The 23,733-nt window shown below is 47.9% G+C and overlaps 1 protein-coding gene and 1 long non-coding RNA gene across 5 annotated transcripts in view; one reads left to right on the top strand and one right to left on the bottom strand.

The window, feature by feature from the left end:
- The window catches only part of LOC137340484 (uncharacterized), a 41,730-nt gene extending 41,260 nt beyond the window's left edge, over nucleotides 1–470 (bottom strand). For both annotated transcript variants that reach the window (XR_010966818.1, XR_010966817.1), the window contains exon 1: nucleotides 365–470. This is a non-coding gene — a long non-coding RNA (uncharacterized lncRNA). The remainder of the gene's footprint in view (nucleotides 1–364) is intronic.
- Nucleotides 471–4,168: 3,698 nt separating this feature from the next.
- gaa2 (alpha glucosidase 2) overlaps nucleotides 4,169–23,733 on the top strand; it is a 48,557-nt gene continuing 28,992 nt past the window's right edge. The window contains exons 1-6 of one of the 3 annotated variants that reach the window (XM_068002935.1): nucleotides 4,169–4,307; nucleotides 5,076–5,125; nucleotides 10,438–11,032; nucleotides 12,657–12,802; nucleotides 16,138–16,303; nucleotides 19,134–19,230. In XM_068002935.1, coding sequence (XP_067859036.1) covers nucleotides 10,448–11,032; nucleotides 12,657–12,802; nucleotides 16,138–16,303; nucleotides 19,134–19,230 — 994 coding nt within the window. In that variant the 5' untranslated portion in view covers nucleotides 4,169–4,307; nucleotides 5,076–5,125; nucleotides 10,438–10,447. Of the gene's footprint in view, nucleotides 4,559–5,075; nucleotides 5,126–6,725; nucleotides 6,792–10,437; nucleotides 11,033–12,656; nucleotides 12,803–16,137; nucleotides 16,304–19,133; nucleotides 19,231–23,733 lie in introns of those variants that run through there. The other 2 variants (XM_068002937.1, XM_068002938.1) reach the window with 2 other exon arrangements.

The following is a 23,733-nucleotide window of genomic DNA, read 5'->3' as shown; positions in this document are numbered from 1 at the left end:
TTTGATCTGTAGTTGAACATTCTACTTGACTGTACCCCATGTCAGCATGTCAGCCACTATATCTCCTGTTCCCTGGTCACTTGTACACAGGAATCATAACACCAGTAAAGTGAGAGCTCTTACCCAGTGTATGGCTTGAAAACAATAATCTTAGGCCTCAAATATCCCACCAGCCTAAATTTGAACAGTACCCCATCACCATGCACTAGGACTGGAGCACTGTTCAAATTGAGGCCGGGGAAGAAATTTTGAGGCCTACAGTGCCAGTTATTCATAAAATGCAATCGAGATTTAGCTTAAACCTCAGAGGTGAATACTATCTCACCAATACAGATATTTTGATGATGTAAACTGACAAAAATACCTTTTGTTTTACTGTAATTCCATCCTGAATTTCTCCTTGTTCTACCAGAATTAGGGACTGAAACCCAACACATTAACTTTCTCTACAGCACCACGCAGTGGCGTATCTGTTAAGCTCCAGGAACAGCTTACAAAAGTCCTCTGAAATACTGACCGCATATAAAGCTGGTCCTTTTCTTCCGAAAGAGAACGGGACATTTAAAAGCAGGTCACGTTTAATTTTGACCCAGAAAAGAAAATGGTTCTGTTTCCTCCCCTAGCAAACTGGGACATGAGAAAAGAAAACTGCAGGCTGCCTATTAACTGAGTCCATTTTAATCTCAGAACCGCACTTCTCTATTAGGCTAAGCCGACCTGGTTTCTAATTTGCTAAACTGGAACATTTCCAGTTTGAGAGATAGGGGAGTGATAGTGCATCAGTGGGACACTTTAGGTGGTTTTTTTTGTGTTAAAGGGAAGGGGAGGAGAGGGATACTGAATCCCACACCATGTCCTGTTCACCCATCACCCCTGTGCTCGCTCACCTACATTGGCTCCTGGTCCGGCAACGCCATGATTTTTAAAATTCTTATCCTTGTTTTCAAATCCCTCCATGGCCTCGCCCCTCCCTATCTCTGTAACCTCCTCCAGCCCTACTACCCTCCGAGATCTCTGCGCTCCTCCAGTTCTGGCCTCTTGCGCATCCCCGATTTTCATCGCTCCACCATTGGCGGCCATGCCTTCAGCTGCCTCGGCCCTAAGCTCTGGAATTCCCTCCCTAAACCTCTCTACCTCTCTCTCCTCCTTTAAGACGCTCCTTAAAACCTCCCTCTTTGACCAAGATTTTTGGTCACCTGAACTAATATCTCCCTATGCGCTCGGTGTCAAATTTTGTCTGAAAATCGCTCAACACGTTAAAGGCACCATATAAATGCAAATTGTTATTGAATATACAGAAAGAGCTGAGTTTATCTTTCGTTCCAGCTCGTAAACACATGAAAGGACATTGAGTTTGCATTTAAATAAAAAACAGAATGATATTGATAAAATAACTGCTGCCCTGACAAGGGTAAATGTAAGAACCCCAAAGTGATTTAAAGGTGCTTTTGAAAACTGCAAGTGCACATTTCTTGTGCTATAGTCAGTTGTAGAAACTATACTGCACGGCCGTTCCAATGCCAACGGAGACACACTTTTTCTGCGGGACTCCCCAGCTGCCACCCTGTTGCCTCCCCCCCCCCCAGTGCCAGTTGGAAACGTAAATGGGGAGGGGGTAACAGCAGAGCTTGTGGTAGCTGGAGAGTCCTGCAGAAAATGTGGGTCCTCGTTGGCCCAAGGTGCTTCGCAGGAGGGATTATCAGAAAATGTGACGCCACATAAGGAGATATTAGGACAGGTGACCAAAAGCTTGGTCAAAGAGGTAGGTTTCAAGGAGCGTCTTAAAGAAGGAAAGGAAGAGGAGGAGAGGCTGTTTCTTGGGAGATTTGAGGTGGGAGAAAGGGAGATACTGAAAGGAGAGGCTATTTTCTCGCCTGCCCTCTGTGTGGTGCTGCTCCTGTCTGACCTGTTTCTCTCTCGCTGACTCGGATGCTCCTGCCTCTCTGCTGTAATCTACAGCTGCAGATGGAGTCTCTGATCTGATCTACTGTGGGAGCGATGCTCAGTTTGTTCTGCTAATTATTTTAGCACCAAATAACGCTGAATCACATTGACATTCAGAAACCGTACAGCACCGGAGCGAGGGAGGAAGATTACAACCTAAAGGGTCCTCACACAAGGTCAGATTTCCCATCCTGCCTTCTAGTGACAAAGCTGTTTGTGGGATATTTTGGAGATCATTAGTGTTCCAGTCAACAGACTGGTGCAGGAGAGTTGCCTTGTCTAAACACGCAAATTGGCAATTAAAAATCAAAGTGAAATCCGAATACTGGAGTATTAGACAAGCACGGGGCGAGAAGCTGCACTTTCAGCTGTCACTAAAGCCTCATCAACTGGGACAAGCGAACTTGTCAGAATTTTGGGAGTCCTAAAAATGCGAATTCTATTACAGCCGAAGAATAAAGTTACTAATTAAGATCCACCAGATGGCTCTCGTCCCAATTTGTTATGGTTACATCAGGTTAATGAATGGCCAGAGCCCTCAAACCAGACTCGGTGCAGTGTTTTTCATACTTTGAGCACCAGGTTTAACAGCTCACAGTCCAGGATGCTGCCACACTGTTTAGAGTCACTCACGGCTCTGAGTCAGAGGGTTGTGGGCCCAGGACTTTAGCACATAACCTAGGCTGACACGTCCTTCTCTACTTCCACTCCCATTTCACCTCATGCCCTCTCCGAGCTCATCTCATCTACAAGACCCACCTCCTGCTCCCTCGACCCTATTCCCACTAAATTGCTGACCACCCAACTTCCGTCCCTGGCCCCCATGCTAGCTGACATTGTAAATGGTTCCCTCTCCTCAGGTACTGTCCCCCTCCCTCCGACATTTTCATCACCCCCCCCCCACCTCCTCAACAAAACCCACCCTCGACCCCTTCATCCTTGCAAATTACCAGTCCATCTCCAAACTTCCCTTTCTCTCCAAGGTCCTTGAACGTGTTGTCGCCTCCCAAATCCGTGCCCATTTTTCCTGCAAATCCCAGTTTGAATCTCTCCGGGCAGGTGCCACAGCTCCGGAACGGCCCTAACCAAAGTCACAAATGACATCCTCTGTGACTGGGACCATGGTGCATTATCCCTCCTCATCCAGGAGTAGACTATTCAACCATGATCGAATTGAATGGCGGAACAGGCTGAATGGCCTCCTCCTGTTCCTATATTCCTAGCCCCCTCGGGCCTGCTCCAACCTTCAATCAAATCTAATCTCAGTAAAGGTGGCCATGAAACTACTGGATTGTCGTAAAAACCCATCTGGTTCACTAATGTCGTTTAGGGGAGGAAACCTGCCGTCCTTACCCGGTCTGGCCTATATGTGACTCCAGACCCACAGCAATGTGATTGATTCTTAATTGCCCTCTGAAATGGCCTAGCAAGCCACTCAGTTGTAAAATCTCGCTAAAAAAAGTCATCATAAGAATAAAACCGGACGGACCACCCATCATCAGACCACTAGGCACCGGACACGACAACAGCAAACCAAGCCCAGTCGACCCTGCAAAGTCCTCCTCACGAACATCTGGGGACTTGTGCCTTCATCGTCACTGGGTCAAAATCCTGGAACTCCCTCCCGAACAGCACTGTGGGAGAACCGTCACCACACGGACTGCTGCGGTTCAATGAAGCGGCAGCTCACCACCACCTTCTCAAGGGCAATTAGGGATGGGCAATAAATGCCGGCCTCGCCAGCGACGCCCACATCCCATGAACGAATAAAAAAAATCATGGCTGATCTGCACCTCAACTCCATTTACCCGCCTTTGTTCCATATCCCTTGATACCTTTACCCAACAAAAATCTATCATTTGCATGAAAAATGCTTGCAGATTTCACTCCTAAATGGCTTAGCTCTAATTTTAAAATGATGCCCCTCTTATGCTGGTTCCCCCCACCCAACTCTGCCTTCGTATAAAATCCCATTGTCTTTTTATTTTAATGTGTTTATTTCAAATGGGTTACTAACTGCGATAAGTTAGCAGACGGAGGAAATTAACGGGAAGCATTGTGTTAACTGGAGGATATTAAAGCCCGCTGATTATCTTGGGGTTCAGACTCTTGTAATGGGTTCCCCGGCGGGAAGATGTGTGGCTGAACCTCCTGATGGTTCCAGCAGAGGGCAGCCGTGCGACACGTACATGAGAAAAGGCTTCTGCAGCAGCCGACGCCTCAGTGAGGATCAAGGGTAAACTCAGTCGGAGTAACAGCAGGGGCCAAAGACACACAAACTGCTGGTCATCTGTCTGCAAGATCCCGGGGAACCTGTCTCACCAGCAACAAAAACTGCAGTAAGAACGTCGGGATCACTGCAGGTCTGTGAAAAGGGAACGGTGCTGGGTATGAAAAGGTCGATAAAGTACAGGGTGTCTCTGCGACCAGTGAGATAAGCTGCCCGCTGCCAGCAACAGAGGATATCAGCACTGCTGTTCAGAGAAATCAATACAGACACGACAGACAGGCTGTGGGCGTGTTGCTCTTTAAATGGATTTATTGTTGAAAGTCTGGCTCGTCACAGTGTTGCCCTGTTAACAAGGAGCTGGTTTATTTTCGTCTGGTGTGTTGAGTAAGTGCGTTGCTTGGTAGAATAGTGAGCTTGAGAGTCGAGAAGGTCCCAGACCTGTTCCCTGTCCAGGAGTGGGGGGAATCCAGAACAAGGGGGGGAGGGGGGCATAATCTTAAAATTAGAGCTAGGCCGGTTAGGAGGGAAATCTGGAAGCATTTTCACACAAAATGTCGTGGAAATCTGGAACTCTCTTCCCCCATAAAGGCTGTGGAAGCTGGGGGGTCAGTTACATAGAGTTTACACACCACTGTGCTGTGGACTAATTGATAAGAGATTGATCACTATGATTCGTCAACAACTCCATTATCATTGTATCAAGCGACTAGCAGGAAGATGGCTGGTGAACGAGATGGACCTCAGTCTTTTTCTGTGCTTCTATGTTTGTACGATTACTCTGCCCTGCCGGGTGTCTGGGCTCGAACGGGTGGAAGTGCTGGACGGCCGATTCCCGGCTTCAGTGAAGCAGGAGAGAAAATCCAAAACTAACCACCGTTTTTTTTTTTTTTCGCCTTTGCAGAATCCGTATGGACCTCACTTCTTTTTGGCCCCTGTCGCCCACCGACTGAGGTAAGTGGAGCAGACCCTGCAATGTAACCGGAGTGGGGGGCCACCTGTAACTTGCCCCTTGACACTCAGTTCAATATCTCCACTGCTTTCTTTGCTCATAGAAACTGCCAGAGTCAAATCTGTGAGGCAGCTGGTCTGGCCCCAGTCAAATCCACTTACACCCTGTCAGTATAAGACTATAGGAACAGGAGGAGGCCATTCGGCCCCTCGAGCCTGTTCCGCCATTCAGTTAGATCATGGCTGATCTGTATCTTAACTCCATTTACTCTCCTTAGCTTCATATCCCTTTATACTCTTACCTGACAAAAATCTGTCAATCTCGATTATATGCCCCATAATGTATGAAAAAAATCTCCTGAGTTTCAAAATCAGTGAGTGAGGCGATACTCTCCGTTTCAAAGTGTACTGGAAACTCCTAAAGTTCGAATTGAGACTGCAGTATAGCTAGGGTCTGTCTGGTGATCAGACTGCAGTATAGCTAGGGTCTGTCTGGTGGTGATCAGACTGCAGTATAGCTAGGGTCTGTCTGGTGATCAGACTGCAGTATAGCTAGGGTCTGTCTGGTGATCAGACTGCAGTATAGCTAGGGTCTGTCTGGTGATCAGACTGCAGTATAGCTAGGGTCTGTCTGGTGGTGATCAGACTGCAGTATAGCTAGGGTCTGTCTGGTGATCAGACTGCAGTATAGCTAGGGTCTGTCTGGTGATCAGACTGCAGTATAGCTAGGGTCTGTCTGGTGGTGATCAGACTGCAGTATAGCTAGGGTCTGTCTGGTGATCAGACTGCAGTATAGCTAGGGTCTGTCTGGTGATCAGACTGCAGTATAGCTAGGGTCTGTCTGGTGATCAGACTGCAGTATAGCTAGGGTCTGTCTGGTGATCAGACTGCAGTATAGCTAGGGTCTGTCTGGTGATCAGACTGCAGTATAGCTAGGGTCTGTCTGGTGATCAGACTGCAGTATAGCTAGGGTCTGTCTGGTGATCAGACTGCAGTATAGCTAGGGTCTGTCTGGTGATCAGACTGCAGTATAGCTAGGGTCTGTCTGGTGATCAGACTGCAGTATAGCTAGGGTCTGTCTGGTGATCAGACTGCAGTATAGCTAGGGTCTGTCTGGTGATCAGACTGCAGTATAGCTAGGGTCTGTCTGGTGATCAGACTGCAGTATAGCTAGGGTCTGTCTGGTGATCAGACTGCAGTATAGCTAGGGTCTGTCTGGTGATCAGACTGCAGTATAGCTAGGGTCTGTCTGGTGATCAGACTGCAGTATAGCTAGGGTCTGTCTGGTGATCAGACTGCAGTATAGCTAGGGTCTACTGATTGCATGTCTATGGAAGTCTATGATCTGAAGCCCATTGGTAGAGTCTCCCGACCTATTCTTGACACACTGTGACCTTTGTGAGATGTTTTCCCATTTTCCAGTTCATCGAACTTTAATGACTTGCTTTCAGTTCTCATTCTCGGGTGAGTGTGTCATTATCCTGCTCCCATCACTCTGACTCCACTTCCCACTTTCTCTCCAATCAGTTAAGTTGGTGTCAGCCCTTTACTGGGGCTGTTTCGTTCCATCGAAGCCGTGGCTCTTCGTTCCAGTTCTACTCTGGCTCAACTATTTTCTTTTAATTGTTCAACACCATGTTGGAGAAAAACAAGTAGGAGAGGTGGTGAGGTATGTGGAGAGGGGTTGAGGTAAGTGGAGGGGTGGTGAGGTATGTGGAGAGGGGTTGAGGTAAGTGGAGGGGTGGTGAGGTAAGTGGAGGGGTGGTGAGGTAAGTGGAGAGGTGGTGAGGTATGTGGAGGGGTGGTGAGGTGTGTGGAGGGGTGGTGAGGTAAGTGGAGGGGTGGTGAGGTAAGTGGAGGGGTGGTGAGGTAAGTGGAGGGGTGGTGAGGTAAGTGGAGAGGAGTTGAGGTAAGTGGAGAGGAGTTGAGGTAAGTGGGGGGGTGGTGAGGTAAGTGGAGAGGAGTTGAGGTAAGTGGAGAGGAGTTGAGGTAAGTGGAGAGGAGTTGAGGTAAGTGGGGGGGTGGTGAGGTAAGTGGAGAGGAGTTGAGGTAAGTGGAGAGGAGTTGAGGTAAGTGGAGGGGTGGTGAGGTGTGTGGAGGGGTGGTGAGGTGTGTGGAGGGGTGGTGAGGTGTGTGGAGAGGAGTTGAGGTAAGTGGAGGGGTGGTGAGGTAAGTGGAGGGGTGGTGATTTAAGAGGGTTGGGGGGTGGGGCACCAAACAAGGGTCTTGGAAATCCTACAGATTGTAGGAAGACCAGGGGAGGTGAGGAGTTCTGCAGGTTTGAGGAGGAATGAAGCAGAGTTGGAGATGGAGAGACGAGCCTTGATTTCGACACAGTGAGGAAGTGGGGAGGAGGAAGGACACAGAGGGTAGGGTGTAGGGAGCTTAAGAGATGGGTGGATTAACGCACCGGACTATGGGGCTCGAACCCAGGAATCCCAGTCAAATATGGGACCTTTGCCAAGGGTCCCATGGAAATTAAGCAGTTTCATTTCAGGGTCGAATATTGTGATATGATCCTCTTTATGCGTGATGCAGTGTGAGAACATTCTATAGGCCTATTTCTTCAGGAGTTTTACTACACGTTTGTGCTTTAGTGGGTCGGGGGGAGAGGAGGGGCCCCTGAATATTCTCAATCCTAGGGTCCCGGGAATCCCCAATCCGGCCCTGCTTAAGAGAAGAAGTTTCAGAGGAACACTGAGCATAGTGACATCGATGAAATAGGGTATGGTCTTGTTCCATCAACACTGGTTGATGCCTCTGTCATCCTGAGGCGGGCACTGGGTTTTTTTGTGTACGAACGTACGAAAATGTCAGACAGGAATAGACTAGCCCGCCCCATCTAATTGTGACGGCCCCATGCATCGTGATACAGACGCTCCCCACCCTCCCAGAGCCATGTGATCTCCTGGCAAAAATCCAGGACCATTGGGGGAAAAGAATCTGGGAAATTCCTCTCCGACCTCCCCCCCCCCCCCTTTTTAGGCGGTCGAAACTAGTCCAGGAAATCACTCCGGCCTTGATGATTCTATACATTACCCACCTCCTGTACCAGGTGATCTCCGCCCCAGTCAGAAACAGGTCCAGCTTTCGCTTCAAGGAATTCAGCGAATCGGCATCCACCGCACAAGCCAGCAGCCTGATCCAGAGGTCCACTATTCTCTGGGACATGAATTGAGTAGAATGGGCCGAAACTCTCTGGAGTTCAGAAGAATGAGAGGTGATCCCATTGAATCATTTAAGATTATGACGGGGCTTGACAGGGTAGAAGCTGAGAGGTTGTTTCCTCTAGCTGGAGAGTCTGGAACTAGGGGTCATAGTCCCAGGATAACGGGTCGGCCATTTAAGACTGAGATGAGGAGGAATTTCATCACTCTGAGGGTTGTGAATCTTTGGAATTCTCTACCCCAGAGGGCTGTGGATGCTGAGTCGTTGAATATATTCAAGACTGAGATCGATAGATTTTTGGACTCTAGAGGAATCAAGGGATATGGGGATCGGGCGGGAAAGTGGAGTTGAGGTCGAAGATCAGCCATGATCTTATTGAATGGCGGAGCAGGCTCGAGGGGCAGTATGACCAACTCCTGCTCCTGTTTCTTATGTTCTTATCGAGAAGAACCACCTAACAATATGGCAGTTCCAAATTTCTGTCCCTTCGATTTAATGCTGGGACTCTGTCGCCTTGAGCTGCACTGACCGCCTGTAGACCGAAGCAAGTCTTGTTTAGCAGACTGTGCGTATTCCCGCTTTGATTAAAAACGACTTATTTACTCTGACCACTCACCCAGTGGAACAAACTAACGAAACAGACACTGCACTGTGAGGGGTTCCTCACTACGGTTGTAAGGGCAGGCAGCTCAGCCTTGGGAACAAACAGATAGAAAGAAAGAACTTGCATTTGTAAAGCGACCTCAGGACGTCCCAAAGCTCTTTACAGCCACTGACACTTTCCCCAATCTCTGCTGCAATTGTCCTCTGCACACTTGGCTTGGGAGTGTAGTTTGCCATTCTGTCTTCTCTGTCTGTCTCTTTCTCTCTCACTCCCCGTTACTCTGGGTTTATTCTAAATGCAGCTGAATATTCAGCTTACTATGAGATCACAGAATGTTATAGCACTGGAGGAGGCCATTCTGCCCATCATGCCTGTACCGACTCTCTGAGAGAGCTACCCAATTAGTCCCACTCCCCGGCCCTTTCTCCATACCCTTTTAAATTTTTATATTTTTTAACTTTATTCACTTCCCTTATAGATAAACTATTCAAGATTCAGTTTCTACCACTGTTTCTGTTCTCGACACATGCACAGTATAGAGTTGGGGATTAGGCATCAGGGCAGATCTGGGATGTGAAAGGGGAGTAGAACAAGGGTCGTAACCTCGGAGTTGTTCCGTTAAGTTTATTGTTGAATCAAGACTCTTATATAAAAAAGCTGGTGCCTCTCAGGACTGACAGGATGTTGTACTGATCCATTCTGGCTGGGCTTGACCCTTGCCCTCTGCTGATTGTAGTTGGAGTGGCTGGACCTGGGCTACTTTAATCGTTCTCAATCTTTGGGTTCGGGAGGGGCAAAGTTCACAGAACATAAAGTCTAGTCTATGGTGTGTATGCAAGTAGTTAGAGGGAAGTCAGCTAGGGTTCCTGCTCCTGACCCCTCTGCAGTGTGTGTCTGTCTGTGTGCTTATTTGCATGCACATGTGTGTGTATGTATGTATGCATGTATGCATGTGTATGTATGCATGTGTATGTATGTGTGTGTGTATGTATGTGTGTGGGTATGTGTGCATGTATGTATGCACGTGTGTGCATGTGTGTGCATTTGTTTGTGTGTGCGCAAGTGTGTGTGTTTGTGTGCGTGTGTATGCATGTGTGCATTTGTGTGTGCGTGTGTATGCGTTTGCATGTGTGTTTGCGTGTGTGTTTATGTGCATATGTGTATGTTTGCATGTGTGTGTGCATGTGTGTGCGTGTGTTTGCACGTGTGTGTGTGTGCTTGTGTGCGTTTGCCCGCGTGTGTGTGTGCGTGTGTGCATGTGTGTATGCGCGTGTGTGCATGTGTGTATGCGCGTGTGTGTGTGTGCGCGTGTGTGTGTACATTGGCTGAGGACAGGATCAGGCTGACCTGTGCTACGGTCTACGATTGACACTCACCTTTGGTGAATGGACACACGGCCACTCGGTGTTGAAGAGAGGCTCCCGCTCCTGGACCTGTCCCTCAGTCAGGAGTCAGTGTGTTGGGGACGGGGACGGGGAGTGGGGGGCGGGGAGAGAAATTGGAAAAAAACCAAAGTAAGTTACATTCTTTATATTTATTTCAGCTTCATTGAGATGTCGTGTGGGAAGGAATTCTTGGTGGACCCATCGGTGCAGAATAGGCGGGCGGGTGAAGAAAGCCCAAGGATTGACCAGCGCAGAGCTCGCCCCAGCTGGCACCTGTGGCTCCTGATACCCACTCTGACTCTCCTCCTCGGCTTGACCGGTGTCTGGCACAGCGGGCAGACAGTCTGGCAGCCGGCTGGCGGGGACGGGGGGCAGGCAGAGTTGCCTGAGAAGGGGGCGCACGATGAGCTTCCTCGGGACGGCCAGCCGGCCGGAAGGACAGACCCGGAGAGCTGCCCCTGGACCCCGGAGTCTCTCCGGTTCGACTGTTACCCGGAGAGGGATCGGGTGGTGACCCGGGCGCTGTGCGAACAGAGGGCCTGCTGCTACCTCCAGGTGACCTCCGATCTGGCCGGGGTGCCTTGGTGCTTCTACCCGCCCAGCTTTCCCAGTTACTCCCTGGGGAAGCGGGAGCCCACGGAGTTGGGCGAGGTGGGAGAGCTGACACGAAGAAATAAAACCTACTACCCGAAGGACGTTTGGAAGCTCCAACTAAATGTCATGTTTGAGGCCGACCACCGGCTCCATATCAAGGTGAGGAATCTCCGTCTAGCAGAAAAGGTCAATTTGACTATTTAAAAAAATATTCAGTCTCTGGATCTGGGCATCGCTGGCAAGGCTGGCATTTATTGCCCGTCCCCTAGTCGCCCCATTGAGGTGGTGGTGGGCCCTCTTCTTGAACTGCTGTTGTCCGCTTCTTAACTGGGGGACTTGCTCGGCCACTTCAGAGGGGCAGTTAAGAGTCAACCATGTTGGTGTGCGGGACTGGAGTCGAGCATAGTCCCAGGTAAGGACGGCAGGTTTCCTCCCCTAAAAGGACTTTAGTGAACCAGTTGAGTTTTTACGGCAAGGAGTGTGTGGGGCAGAGATCTGGCAGGACCCAGGTCAAAGCTGCCAAGGCTTTTTTTAAACTTGGGATGTGGGGGTTGCAGGCAAGGCCGGTATTTATTGCCCATCCCTAGTTGCCCTGAGAAGGTGGAGGTGGGCCTTCTTCCTGAACCGCTGCGTTCCTCTTCTTATTCATTTCCTACATTACAACATTGACTGCACATCAGATTGGCTGTGAAGCTCTTTGGGACGTCCTGAGGTCCTGAAAGGCGCTATATAAATGCAAGTTCTTTCTTTCTTTGTCGCGGGTTTGATACAACTGAACGGTTTGCTAGGCCACTTCAGAGGGCGGTTAAGAGTCAACCAAGGACTGGAGTCACATGTAGGCCCAAACCGGGTAAGGACGGCAGGTTTCCTTCCCTAAAGGACATTAACGAACCTGTTGGGTTTTTACGACAATCCGACAGCTCCGTGGTCACTTTTACTGACACCAGCTTTTTATTTCCAGATTTTTAAAACTGAATGCAAACTCTCAAACTGCAATGTCAGGATTTGAATTGACGTTCTCTGGATTATTAGTTCAGTAAAGAAAGAACTTGCATTTATATAGCGCCTTTCATGACCTCAGTGTTATAAAATTGGATAGCCAGGTGGTGAAGGATAGACTACTAGAGCCTGGTCTTCAGTTGCTTCCAAGCCTTTATTCACAGATCAACATCACACACCATGCACCCCCGAGATAAGCTCCCTCCTATAAATGGATAGGACAGAGTCCCCGATTGATACACACCACCTGAATACAATTAACATTAATTGATATAAATCACATGGATACAATTAACACTCAGGACGTCCCAAAGCGCTTTACAGCCAATGAAGTACTTTTGAAGTGTAGTCACTGTTGTAAATTAAAGAAAAGCAGCAGCCAATTTGTGCACAGCAAGATCCCACAAACAGCAATGTGATAATAGACCGGATCCTCTGTTTTTTAAAATTTAAATTTCCATGTGTTGTAATGTTGACCCTGACAGACGAGATTTTTGGGGTGTGTGTTTTGTGAAATGTTCCCCCCCCCCCATTATCTCCGATTCTGACCCGTTAAAGACGTGTTGCTGAGTGTAGTGTGCCTGACATCAACAGTGTGACTGCTGGCTAATAAAAAGCACAAACACAAACGGAGAACAGAGATTGGGTGAATGTTTCCTCCCAGTCAGTGTCTCACGGAGAGCTTTGGCTACAGGTGGTGACCATCGCTGGCCTCTCGAAACGACAGCAACACAGTCAGACGCTTTTACGATCGATTCTCTTTTCTTTCTGCCACGCGGCTTAGATAAACGACTCCACGAATCCGCGGTACCAGGTCCCCATCGAGGTTCCCAAGGCAACGGAGAGAGCTGAGAGTCCGCTGTACACCGTAGAATATTCCGAGGATCCGTTCGGAGTGATTGTGAAGAGGAAATCCATGGGAACCGTGCTGTATGCTTTTCCAGAGATTTCATTCGCCCTGTGTATTCACCGGAACTTTCTAAATGGGCTGGGGGGGGGGGGGGGTGAGGGGGTAGAATAATTCTTTATTTTTTTGGATCTAGATATGTGTGAGTGTGTGAGGTGAGTGTGTGAGATTGAATCGGGGACAGGGACTCGATAAAATTAACATAAGTAAAGCAACAGTAATGAATAAAATAATAGCACTAAAGAGTGACAAATCCCCAGGACCAGATGGTTTCCATCCCAGGGTTTTAAAGGAAGTAGGTGAGCAGATTGCAGATGCCCTAACTATAATCTTTCAAAGTTCTCTAGATTCAGGAACTGTCCCTCTAGATTGGAAAATTGCACATGTCACTCCGCTTTTTAAGAAAGGAGAGAGAGGGAAACCAGGGAATTATAGACCAGTTAGCCTAACATCTGTTGTGGGGGAAATGCTGGAGTCTGTAATTAAGGATAGGGTGACTGAACACCTCGAGAATTTTCAGTTAATGAGAGAGCCAGCATGGATTTGTGAAAGGTAGGTCGTGCCTGACAAACCTGATTGAATTTTTTGAAGAGGTGACTAGAGTAGTGGACAGGGGAATATCAATGAATGTTATTTATATGGACTTCCAGAAGGCATTTGATAAGGTCCCACATAAGAGACTGTTAGCTAAGATAAAAGCCCATGGAATCGAGGGAAAAGTATGGACTTGTTTAGGAAGTTGGCTGAGTGAAAGGCGACAGAGAGTAGGGATAATGGGTAGGTACTCACATTGACAGGATGTGACTAGTGGAGTCCCGGAGAGATCTGTCTTGGGGCCTCAATTATTCACAATATTTATTAACGACTTAGATGAAGGCATAGAAAGTCTCATATCCAAGTTTGTTGATGACACAAAGATTGGTGGCATTGTAAGCAGTGTAGATGAAAACATAAAATTACAAAGCGATATTGACAGATTAGGTGAATGGGCAAAACTGTGGCAAATGGAATTCAATGTAGACAAATGTGAGGTCATCCACTTTGGATCAAAAAAGGATAGAACAGGGTACTTTCTAAATGGTAAAAAGTTAAAAACAGTGGATGTCCAAAGGGACTTAGGGGTTCAGGTACATAGATCATTGATGTGTCATGAACAGGCGCAGAAAATAATCAATAAGGCTAATGGAATGCTGGCCTTTATATCTAGAGGACTAGAGTACAAGGGGGCAGAAATTATGCTGCAGCTATACAAAACCCTGGTTAGACCGCACCTGGAGTACTGTGAGCAGTTCTGGGCACCGCACCTTCGGAAGGACATATTGGCCTTGGAGGGAGTGCAGCGTAGGTTTACTAGAATGATACCCGGACTTCAAGGGTTAAGTTACGAGGAAAGATTACACAAATTGGGGTTGTATTCTCCAGAGTTCAGAAGGTTAAGGGGTGATCTGATTGAAATTTATAAGATATTAAGGGGAACGGATAGGGTGGATAGAGAGAAACTATTTCCGCTGGTTGGGGATTTTAGGAGTAGGGGGCACAGTCTAAAAATTAGAGCCAGACCTTTCAGGAGCGAGATTAGAAAACATTTCTACACACAAAGGGTGGTAGAAGTTTGGAACTCTCTTCCGCAAACGGCAATTGATGCTAGCTCAATTGCTAAATTTAAATCTGAGATAGATAGCTTTTTGGGGATATGGGCCAAAGGCAGGTATATGGAGTTAGATCACAGATCAGCCATGATCTTATCAAATGGCGGAGCAGGCACAAGGGGCTGAATGGCCTACTCCTGTTCCTTTGTTCCTATGTGTGTGTGTGTGTGTGTGAGGTGAGTGTCCAGCTGTGTCTGTAACATTGGCAGAGAAGCTTCAGAAGGGGACAGTCACACAGGTCGTGTTTGAGATTAAGGGGACGGGAAGATAAACAGAGAGCAAATACCCCCCAAAAAATAAAACATTCGAGCGACTTTCTGGACTATAAATAAATCCTTTTGAATTTGAAATGGATTCTGCAACTTCATAGAATCATTGAGCACAGGAGGAGGTCATTCAGCCCATCGTGCCTGTGCCAGCTCTTTTAAAGCCACTCCCCTGCTCTTTCCCCATAGCCCTGCAAGTTTCTCCCCTTCAAGTATTTATCCAATTCCCTTTTGAAAGTTACTATTGAATCTGTTTCCACCGCCCTTTCAGGCAGCACATTCCAGATCATAACAACTCACTACGTAAAAAAAATTTCTCCCCATCTCCCCTCTGGTTCTTTTGCCAATTATCTTAAATCTGTGTCCTCTGGTTACCAACCCTCCTGCCACTGGAAACAGTTTCTCCTTATTTACTCTATCAAAACCCTTCATGATTTTGAACACCTCTATCAAATCTCCCCTTAACCTTCTCTCCTTTAAAGAGAACAATCCCAGCTTCTCCAGTCTCCCCACACAACTGAAGTCCCTGGTACCATTCTAGTAAATCTCCTCTGCACCCTCTCTAAGGCCCTCACATCCTTCCTAAAGTGTGGTGCCCAGAACTTGACACAATACTCCAGCTGAGGCCTAACCAGTGACTTATAAAGGTTGAGCATAACTTCCTTGCTTTTGTACTCTATGCCTCTATTTATAAAGCCCAGGATCCCATATGCTTTTTTAACCGTTTTCTCAACTTGTCCTGCCACCTTCAGAGATTTGTGTACATACACCCCCAGGTCTCTCTGTTCCTGCATCTCCTTTAAAATTGTACCATTTAGTTTATATTCCCTCTCCTCATTCTTCTTTATACATACATGAAAATTTACAGGGCGATGGGGAAAGGGTAGGGGGAGTGGGACTAATTGGATAACTCTTTCACAGAGCAGGCAAAGGAACGATGGGCCGAATGGCTTCCTTCTGAGCCGTATGATGGTGTAGCCTGTCCCGTACAATTGTGGTGCCCCATGCACCCTCCATATTAAATTTATTTCTTCCCCTAAGGTTCCTGCAGGCCCAGGGAGGGGTAGGTTGCCCACGGATTGGCAGCCGAGTGATTGGCATATTAGGTCCACCCATCAGTGACCCCCTTCACTGCAGGGATATTGGAATATTAGGAACAGGAGGAGGCCATTCAGCCCCTCGAGCCTGATCATGGCTGATCTGTACCTCAGTTCCATTTACCCGCTGCCCCTCTTGTCCCGCCTGCCTCTCCCAACCCCCCGGCACGGGATGAGGAATGAGGCAGGCAGTCACTGTGGCCCGATGTTCCCGTGACGCGCGCGGTCCCAGCTCGCGGAGCCTCCGACGGTCGGACACCGTGGGCTCTTACGTACGTTAGCCGCGACCCCGGGGCTGCTGACCCCTGCTGACCTCTGTTTATGTGTGTTTTTGTTTTAAAAACAGGTTGAACACGACAGTGGCTCCCCTCTTCTTTGCTGACCAGTTCCTGCAGGTGTCAACCTCGCTGCCTTCGGCCTACCTCTACGGCCTTGGGGAACACCGGGCCGGATTCCTGCACAGCGTCCAGTGGAACACTCTGACCTTCTGGGCCCGTGACTGCCCGCCTAGGGTGCGGTCTGACTTGGAACATTCCAAAAACAACTTCATGATAGTTGAGGGGGAAATTCTGTCCTGGTTGCCGTTGGCAACATGGGTAGCCATTTTTTTTCCCCGGCTGCAGCTCAGCTCAGTCTATACAGGCGGGGATAGGGTTGCCAACCCTCCAGGATTGCCCTGGAGACTCCAGGAATTGAAGATTATTGTTTATTGGTTATAAAAATATTGGAGATGGAGGGACATAAGTCTATTTGACTGACAGTCAACAATCATCCAATGGGGTAACGAAGAGTCTGTTCTCTTTCCAATGGGCTTGGGAAGGGTGTGGGCCATGAGGATTGAATTCTCGGGTTACCAATGGCTGAAGTGTGGAGGGACGGTTAGAGGCGGGAAGTCATGTAATGAAACCTCCAGGAATACGTCCAACCAGAGTTGGCAACCCCTCGGGAGGGGAACGTGTTGGTTTGTCCAGAACATTCCGCCTGACACCTGGGAGGGGCTCGGGGGCTTGGGGAGGGGGGGTCAGAGAAGGTCCACAGTTAAAGGCCTGACCTTTGAAGGGTCGCACGCCATGTGTCTCATTTGAGCACAGGTGTTGACGGACGGGGTTTATTGAGGTCAAGCTTTGCCCACCTGCCTCAGCAGCAACTTGACCGACAAGTGTGATGGGCAGAGGTTTCTGGGAAGGCGGGGCAAAGCATCCTGGGATAGCTGAGGACCACTTTGAACCGTAAATTGAGAGCAATGGTAGGCTTAGGGCATCTGCACTCTAACCAGGGCCTCTCATTCACACTGCATTCAGTCAGTTGCTTTTGATTAGTGTTTTAACAAACATTAATTTAGACCAATTGAGATCTAATCACATAGATGATGCCAATTAACCCACCCCCCAGTCACAAACTTTGCTTGTAGAGGTTGAAGAATTAACTGGAGTGCACTGCACCATTACTTGATAATTAATAGGATGTGTTAAATCCCATCAAATCCACTCTACATGTTATACTATAATGCATTTTATTTCCTGTTCTTTTCCCCTCTCCCCCTGAAGGTGTTGACTCACGCTGAGGGACAGCTCCAAAGGTGCCAGCTTTCTCCCATACCCCAGCCAAGTGCCGTTCTTCATTTCTGAGCCCTGAGTGTCAGTTGGACATTCAACTGTAGCGGCATCACTGCTAGGAACATAGGAACAGGAGGAGGCCATTCAGCCCCTCGAGCCTGTTCTGCCATTCAATTAGATCATGGCTGATCTGTATCTTAACACCATCTACCCGCCTTGGTTCCGTAACCCTCAATACCCTTACACAACAAAAATCTGTCAATCTCAGTTTTGAAATTTTCAATTGACCCCCAGCCTCAACTGCTTTCTGGGGGGAGAGAGTTCCAGATTTCCACTCCCCTAATCCTGTGCTCACCCAGTGGCCACACACATTGTACTTTCCAACTGGTTAGCAGGAACCCTGGCTGATTCCCAATCCCCATCTCTTTTGCTGCCCCAAGGACACTGATACCAGTGATACTAATACCCACCCCCCCCCGAGATCAGGTAACTGAGCACGGACTGGAGATAGAATAGGCCCGGGTGGCTCAGTCAGGTTATTCAGGGAGTAACTGAGCTAGGAGCTCCCAGGTTTTATCCCAGGCCTGTGCTGAATGACCGGACTTGGGGGAGGGGGGGTTGGTAAGGGGGTAGGAGGGGTTGGGGGGCTACAATTGGGCTCAGTGCCCCCAGGGTTAAGGAGGGGATAATTGGCCAGGTTTCCCACCTGTTACTGTTGCCCACTGGACCCTGTTGGAAAGTGCACGTGAGCACAGCACGAAGTTCAGCACTGTGTCACCCTCCTGACTCCTGCTGGGCATTTGTGATCTGTGAGTGTTGGCTGCTATTCGCCAGTGGGGGGCATCACCGCCGAGCTGAATCCAGTCCACACACATTGCACTTTCCAACTGGATTCCTGGGATGCAGTTCCACAGGCACCGTCAACCCCCTGATACTTCATCCAAGTGGCCACTCTTCATACGTGAGCCTGGACAACAAATGCTGGGAGGCTAGTCTACCATTTAGGGTTTTACAGCAAAGCCTTATCTTGTTTCCCCCCCCCCCCCCCCCGCAATGTCTCCACACAGTTATTTCTAGCCTGGGTTTGCTGGACAATGATCAGGAGCAGGGATCCTGAGGGATTATTTTTTGTGTCCTTGGGTCAATGGGAATGGAGTCCTAGACTCCTCGCTGATATCCTGGTTAAGACCAGCAAGCTCAAAGCAGGACAGGGAGCGAAGGCAAGACCTTCGAAGATTGTGTGAGCTGGCAGTGCATAGGGAAGCGCCTTCACTGTGCTGGTGGGGAATCGAAACAATAGCCGACACAGAATGCTGCTGTAACCTCCGCCTACCCTCCGAGATCTCTGCGCTCCTCCAATTCTGGCCTCTTGCGTTCACTCCACCATTGGTGGCCATGCCTTCAGCCACCTAAACCTTAATCTCTGGATTTCCCTCCCTAAACCTCTCCGCCTCTCTCTCCTCCTTTAAGACGCTCCTTAAAACCTACCTCTTTGACCAAGCTTTTGGTCACCTGTCCTAATATCTCCTTATGTGGCTCAATATCAAATTTTGTTTGATAATCGCTCCTGTGAAGCCCCTTGGGACGTTTTACTGCATTAAAGGCGCTATGTAAATGCAAGTTGTTGTGCAGACGAGTGCAGATACCCCTAATGTACACCCTGATTTACTTTGGCTAACTCCACATCATAAACCTTACCCCAGTGGAAATATCTGCATCAGCCAGAACTGCTTCTAGCGTGTGATGTGAATCTTGGTTCTGAACATTGCCTCTTCTCGTGCTGTAGGAGTTTGTTAACCTGTATGGAGTCCACCCCTTTTACCTATCGCTGGAGGCTGATGGGATGTCACATGGTGTTTTCCTCCTCAACAGCAACGCAATGGGTAAGCGCCAGAGCAGCACTGGGTTGTGGGAAGAAGCAAAGCGTCATGGGAAAGCTGATTGACTCCATCTGTAACTGGGCAAGTTTCCCCTCCAGCTGAATGTGATGTTTATGGGGATGTGTTTGATGGGAATCCACAATTCACCATATGCCATTACATTTCACACCCATTACCACTTACTGCAGGTTATTACTGATTTTTTACGCAGCGAGTTGTTATGATCTGGAACGCACTGCCTGAAAGGGTGGAGGAAACAGATTCAATAGTAACTTTCAAAAGGGAATTGGATAAATACTTAGAATCATAGAAAGGTTACAGCACGGAAGGAGGCCATTTGGCCCGTCAAGTCCGTGCTGGCTCTCTGCAAGAGCAATCTAGCTAGTCCCACTCCCCCGCCCTTTCCCCTTTGCCCTGCAATTTTTTTCCCTTCAAGTATTTATCCAATTCCCTTTTGAAAGCCATGATTGAATCTGCTTCCACCGCCCTTTCAGGCAGCGCATTCCAGATCATAACAACTTACTGTGTAAAAACGTTTTTCCTCATATCACCTTTGGTTCTTTTGCCAATCACCTTAAATCTATGTCCTCTGGTTCTTGACCCTTCCACCAATGGGAACAGTTTCTCTCTATCTACTCTGATGGTTTATGATTTTGAACACTTCTATCAAATCTCCTCTCAACCGTCTCTGCTCTAAGAAAAACAACCCCAGCGTCTCCAGTCTGTCCACATAACTGAAGTCCCTCATCCCTGGAACCATTTTAGTAAATCTCTTCAGCAGCCTTTCGAAGGCCTTCACATCTTTCCTAAAGTGCGGTGCCCAGAACTGGACACAATACTCCAGTTGTGGCCGAACCAGTGTTTTATAAAGATTCATCATAACTTCCTTACTTTTGTACTCTATGCCTCTATGTATAAAGCCCAGGATCCCGTATGCTTTCTTAGCTACTTTCTCAACCTGCCCTGCCACCTTCAACGATTTGTGCACATATACCCCCAGATCTCTCTGTTCCTGCACCCCCTTTAGAGTTGTGCCCTCTGGTTTATATTGCCTCTCCTCATTCTTCCCACCAAAATATATAACTTCACACTTTCCTGCGTTAAATTTCATCTGCCATGTGTCCGCCCAGTCCACCAGCCTGTCTATGTCCTCTTGAAGTCTATCACTATCCTCCTCACTGATCACTGCACTTCCAAGTTTTGTGTCAGCTGCAAATTTGGAAATTGTGCCCTGTACACCCAAGTCCAAGTCATTAATATATATCAAGAAAAGCAGTGGTCCTAGTACCGGCCTTGAAGGAAAAAAATTGACAGGGCTATGGGGAAAGAGCAGTGGAATAGGACTAATTATGTAGCTCTTTCAAAGAGCCAGCACAGGTGCGATGGGCTGAATGGCCTCCTGTGCTGTACCTACTATGATACAATGGGCATTCTCTTAATTCCACAAAACTTTTTTTTAGTGTTGTTTAGCACTCCCACAGTGCTGCGCTGGGAGTGTCAGCCTAGATTTTGTGCTCAAGTCTCAGGAGTGGGACCTGAACCCATGACCTTCTGACTCAGAGGCGAGAGTGCTACCCACCGAGCCACAACTGACAAATTGGGTATTTGGTTTGGGTTTTGGTTTCTGATGTTGGGCTGTTGAGTATTTGGTTTGGGCTTCGGTGTCTCATGTGGAGGCGTTGGCTAGAGTTACATAGAATGTGTAGTACAGAAACAGGCCATTCAGCCCAACTGGTCTTTGCGGGCCTTTATGCTCCACACGAGCTTCCTCCCACCCCTCTTCACCTCACCATATCGGCATATCCTTCTATTCCTTTCTCCCTCATATCTAGCTTTCCCTTAAATGCATCTATACTAGTCGCCTCAACTACTCCTTGTGGCAGCAAGTTCCACATTCTAACCATTCTCTGGGTAAAGAAGTTTCTCCTGAATTCCCTATTGGATTTATTAATGATTATCTTATATTTATGGCCCCTAGTTTTGGACTCCCCCACAAGTGGAAACATTTTCTCTATATCAACTAGGGTTCAGAAATGGGCCAATTTCAGTGGGAGAGAGCGGTGGGAGAGAGGGTTTGATTGTGGTGCTGAAGCACACTTCACTGTAGAGAAGAGCAGAGGCCAGTACTTGGCCATGGGGAGAGGGAAGGGAATGATTAGAGGGAGCATCACCTCAGGCTGCTCTCTTAAACCCACCTATGGCCAATTCGGAGAGACCTGGGGAAAGATGGACCATAGAATCATAGAATCATAGAAGTTACAACATGGAAACAGGCCCTTCGGCCCAACATGTCCATGTCGCCCAGTTTATACCACTAAGCTAGTCCCAATTTCCTGCACTTGGCCCATATCCCTCTATACCCATCTTACCCATGTAACTGTCCAAATGCTTTTTAAAAGACAAAATTGTACCCGCCTCTACTACTGCCTCTGGCAGCTCGTTCTAGACACTCACCACCCTTTGAGTGAAAAAATTGCCCCTCTGGACCCTTTTGTATCTCTCCCCTCTCACCTTAAATCTATGCCCCCTCGTTATAGACTCCCCTACCTTTGGGAAAAGATTTTGACTATCTATCTTATCTATGCCCCTCATTATTTTATAGACTTCTATAAGATCACCCCTTAACCTCCTACTCTCCAGGGAAAAAAGTCCCAGTCTGTCTAACCTCTCCCTATAAGTCAAACCATCAAGTCCCGGTAGCATCCTAGTAAATCTTTTCTGCACTCTTTCTAGTTTAATAATATCCTTTCTATAATAGGGTGACCAGAACTGTACACAGTTTTCCAAGTGTGGCCTCACCAATGCCCTGTACAACTTCAACAAGACATCCCAACTCCTGCATTCAATGTTCTGACCAATGAAACCAAGCATGCCGAATGCCTTCTTCACCACCCTATCCACCTGTGACTCCACTTTCAAGGAGCTATGAACCTGTACTCCTAGATCTCTTTGTTCTATAACTCTCCCCAACGCCCTACCATTAACGGAGTAGGTCCTGGCCCGATTCGATCTACCAAAATGCATCACCTCACATTTATCTAAATTAAACTCCATTTGCCATTCATCGGCCCACTGGCCCAATTTATCAAGATCCCGTTGCAATCCTAGATAACCTTCTTCACTGTCCACAATGCCACCAATCTTGGTGTCATCTGCAAACTTACTAACCATGCCTCCTAAATTCTCATCCAAATCATTAATATAAATAACAAATAACAGCGGACCCAGCACCGATCCCTGAGGCACACCGCTGGACACAGGCATCCAGTTTGAAAAACAACCCTCTACAACCACCCTCTGTCTTCTGTCGTCAAGCCAATTTTGTATCCAATTGGCTACCTCACCTTGGATCCCATGAGATTTAACCTTATGTAACAACCTACCATGCGGTACCTTGTCAAAGGCTTTGCTGAAGTCCATGTAGACCACGTCTACTGCACAGCCCTCATCTATCTTCTTGGTTACCCCTTCAAAAAACTCAATCAAATTCGTGAGACATGATTTTCCTCTCACAAAACCATGCTGACTGTTCCTAATCAGTCCCTGCCTCTCCAAATGCCTGTAGATCCTGTCCCTCAGAATACCCTCTAACAACTTACCCACTACAAATGTCAGGCTCACCGGTCTGTAGTTCCCAGGCTTTTCCCTGCCGCCCTTCTTAAACAAAGGCACAACATTTGCTACCCTCCAATCTTCAGGCACCTCACCTGTAGCGGTGGATGATTCAAATATCTCTGCTAGGGGACCTGCAATTTCCTCCCTAACCTCCCATAACGTCCTGGGATACATTTCATCAGGTCCCGGAGATTTATCTACCTTGATGCGCGTTAAGACTTCCAGCACCTCCCTCTCTGTAATATGTACACTCCTCAAGACATCACTATTTATTTCCCCAAGTTCCCTAACATCCATGCCTTTCTCAACCGTAAATACCGATGTGAAATATTCATTCAGGATCTCACCCATCTCTTGTGGTTCCGCACATAGATGACCTTGTTGATCCTTAAGAGGCCCGACTCTCTCCCTCGTTACTCTTTTGCCCTTTATGTATTTGTAGAAGCTCTTTGGATTCTCCTTTGCCTTATCTGCCAAAGCAATCTCATGTCCCCTTTTTGCCCTCCTGATTTCTCTCTTAACTCTACTCCGGCAATCTCTATACTCTTCAAGGGATCCACTTGATCCCAGCTGCCTATGCATGTCATATGCCTCCTTCTTCTTTTTGACTAGGGCCTCAATCTCCCGAGTCATCCAAGGTTCCCTACTTCTACCAGCCTTGCCCTTCACTTTATAAGGAATGTGCTTACCCTGAACCCTGGTTAACACACTTTTGAAAGCCTCCCACTTACCAGACGTCCCTTTGCCTGCCAACAGACTCTCCCAATCAACTTCTGAAAGTTCCTGTCTAATACCATCAAAATTGGCCTTTCCCCAATTTAGAATTTTAACTTTTGGGCCAGACCTCTCCTTCTCCATAGCTATCTTAAAACTAATGGAATTATGATCACT

This window comes from Heptranchias perlo, chromosome 22, assembly GCF_035084215.1.
Source record: "Heptranchias perlo isolate sHepPer1 chromosome 22, sHepPer1.hap1, whole genome shotgun sequence".
NCBI classification, from domain to species: domain Eukaryota; kingdom Metazoa; phylum Chordata; class Chondrichthyes; order Hexanchiformes; family Hexanchidae; genus Heptranchias; species Heptranchias perlo.
This window is presented reverse-complemented; position numbering and strand designations above follow the sequence as displayed.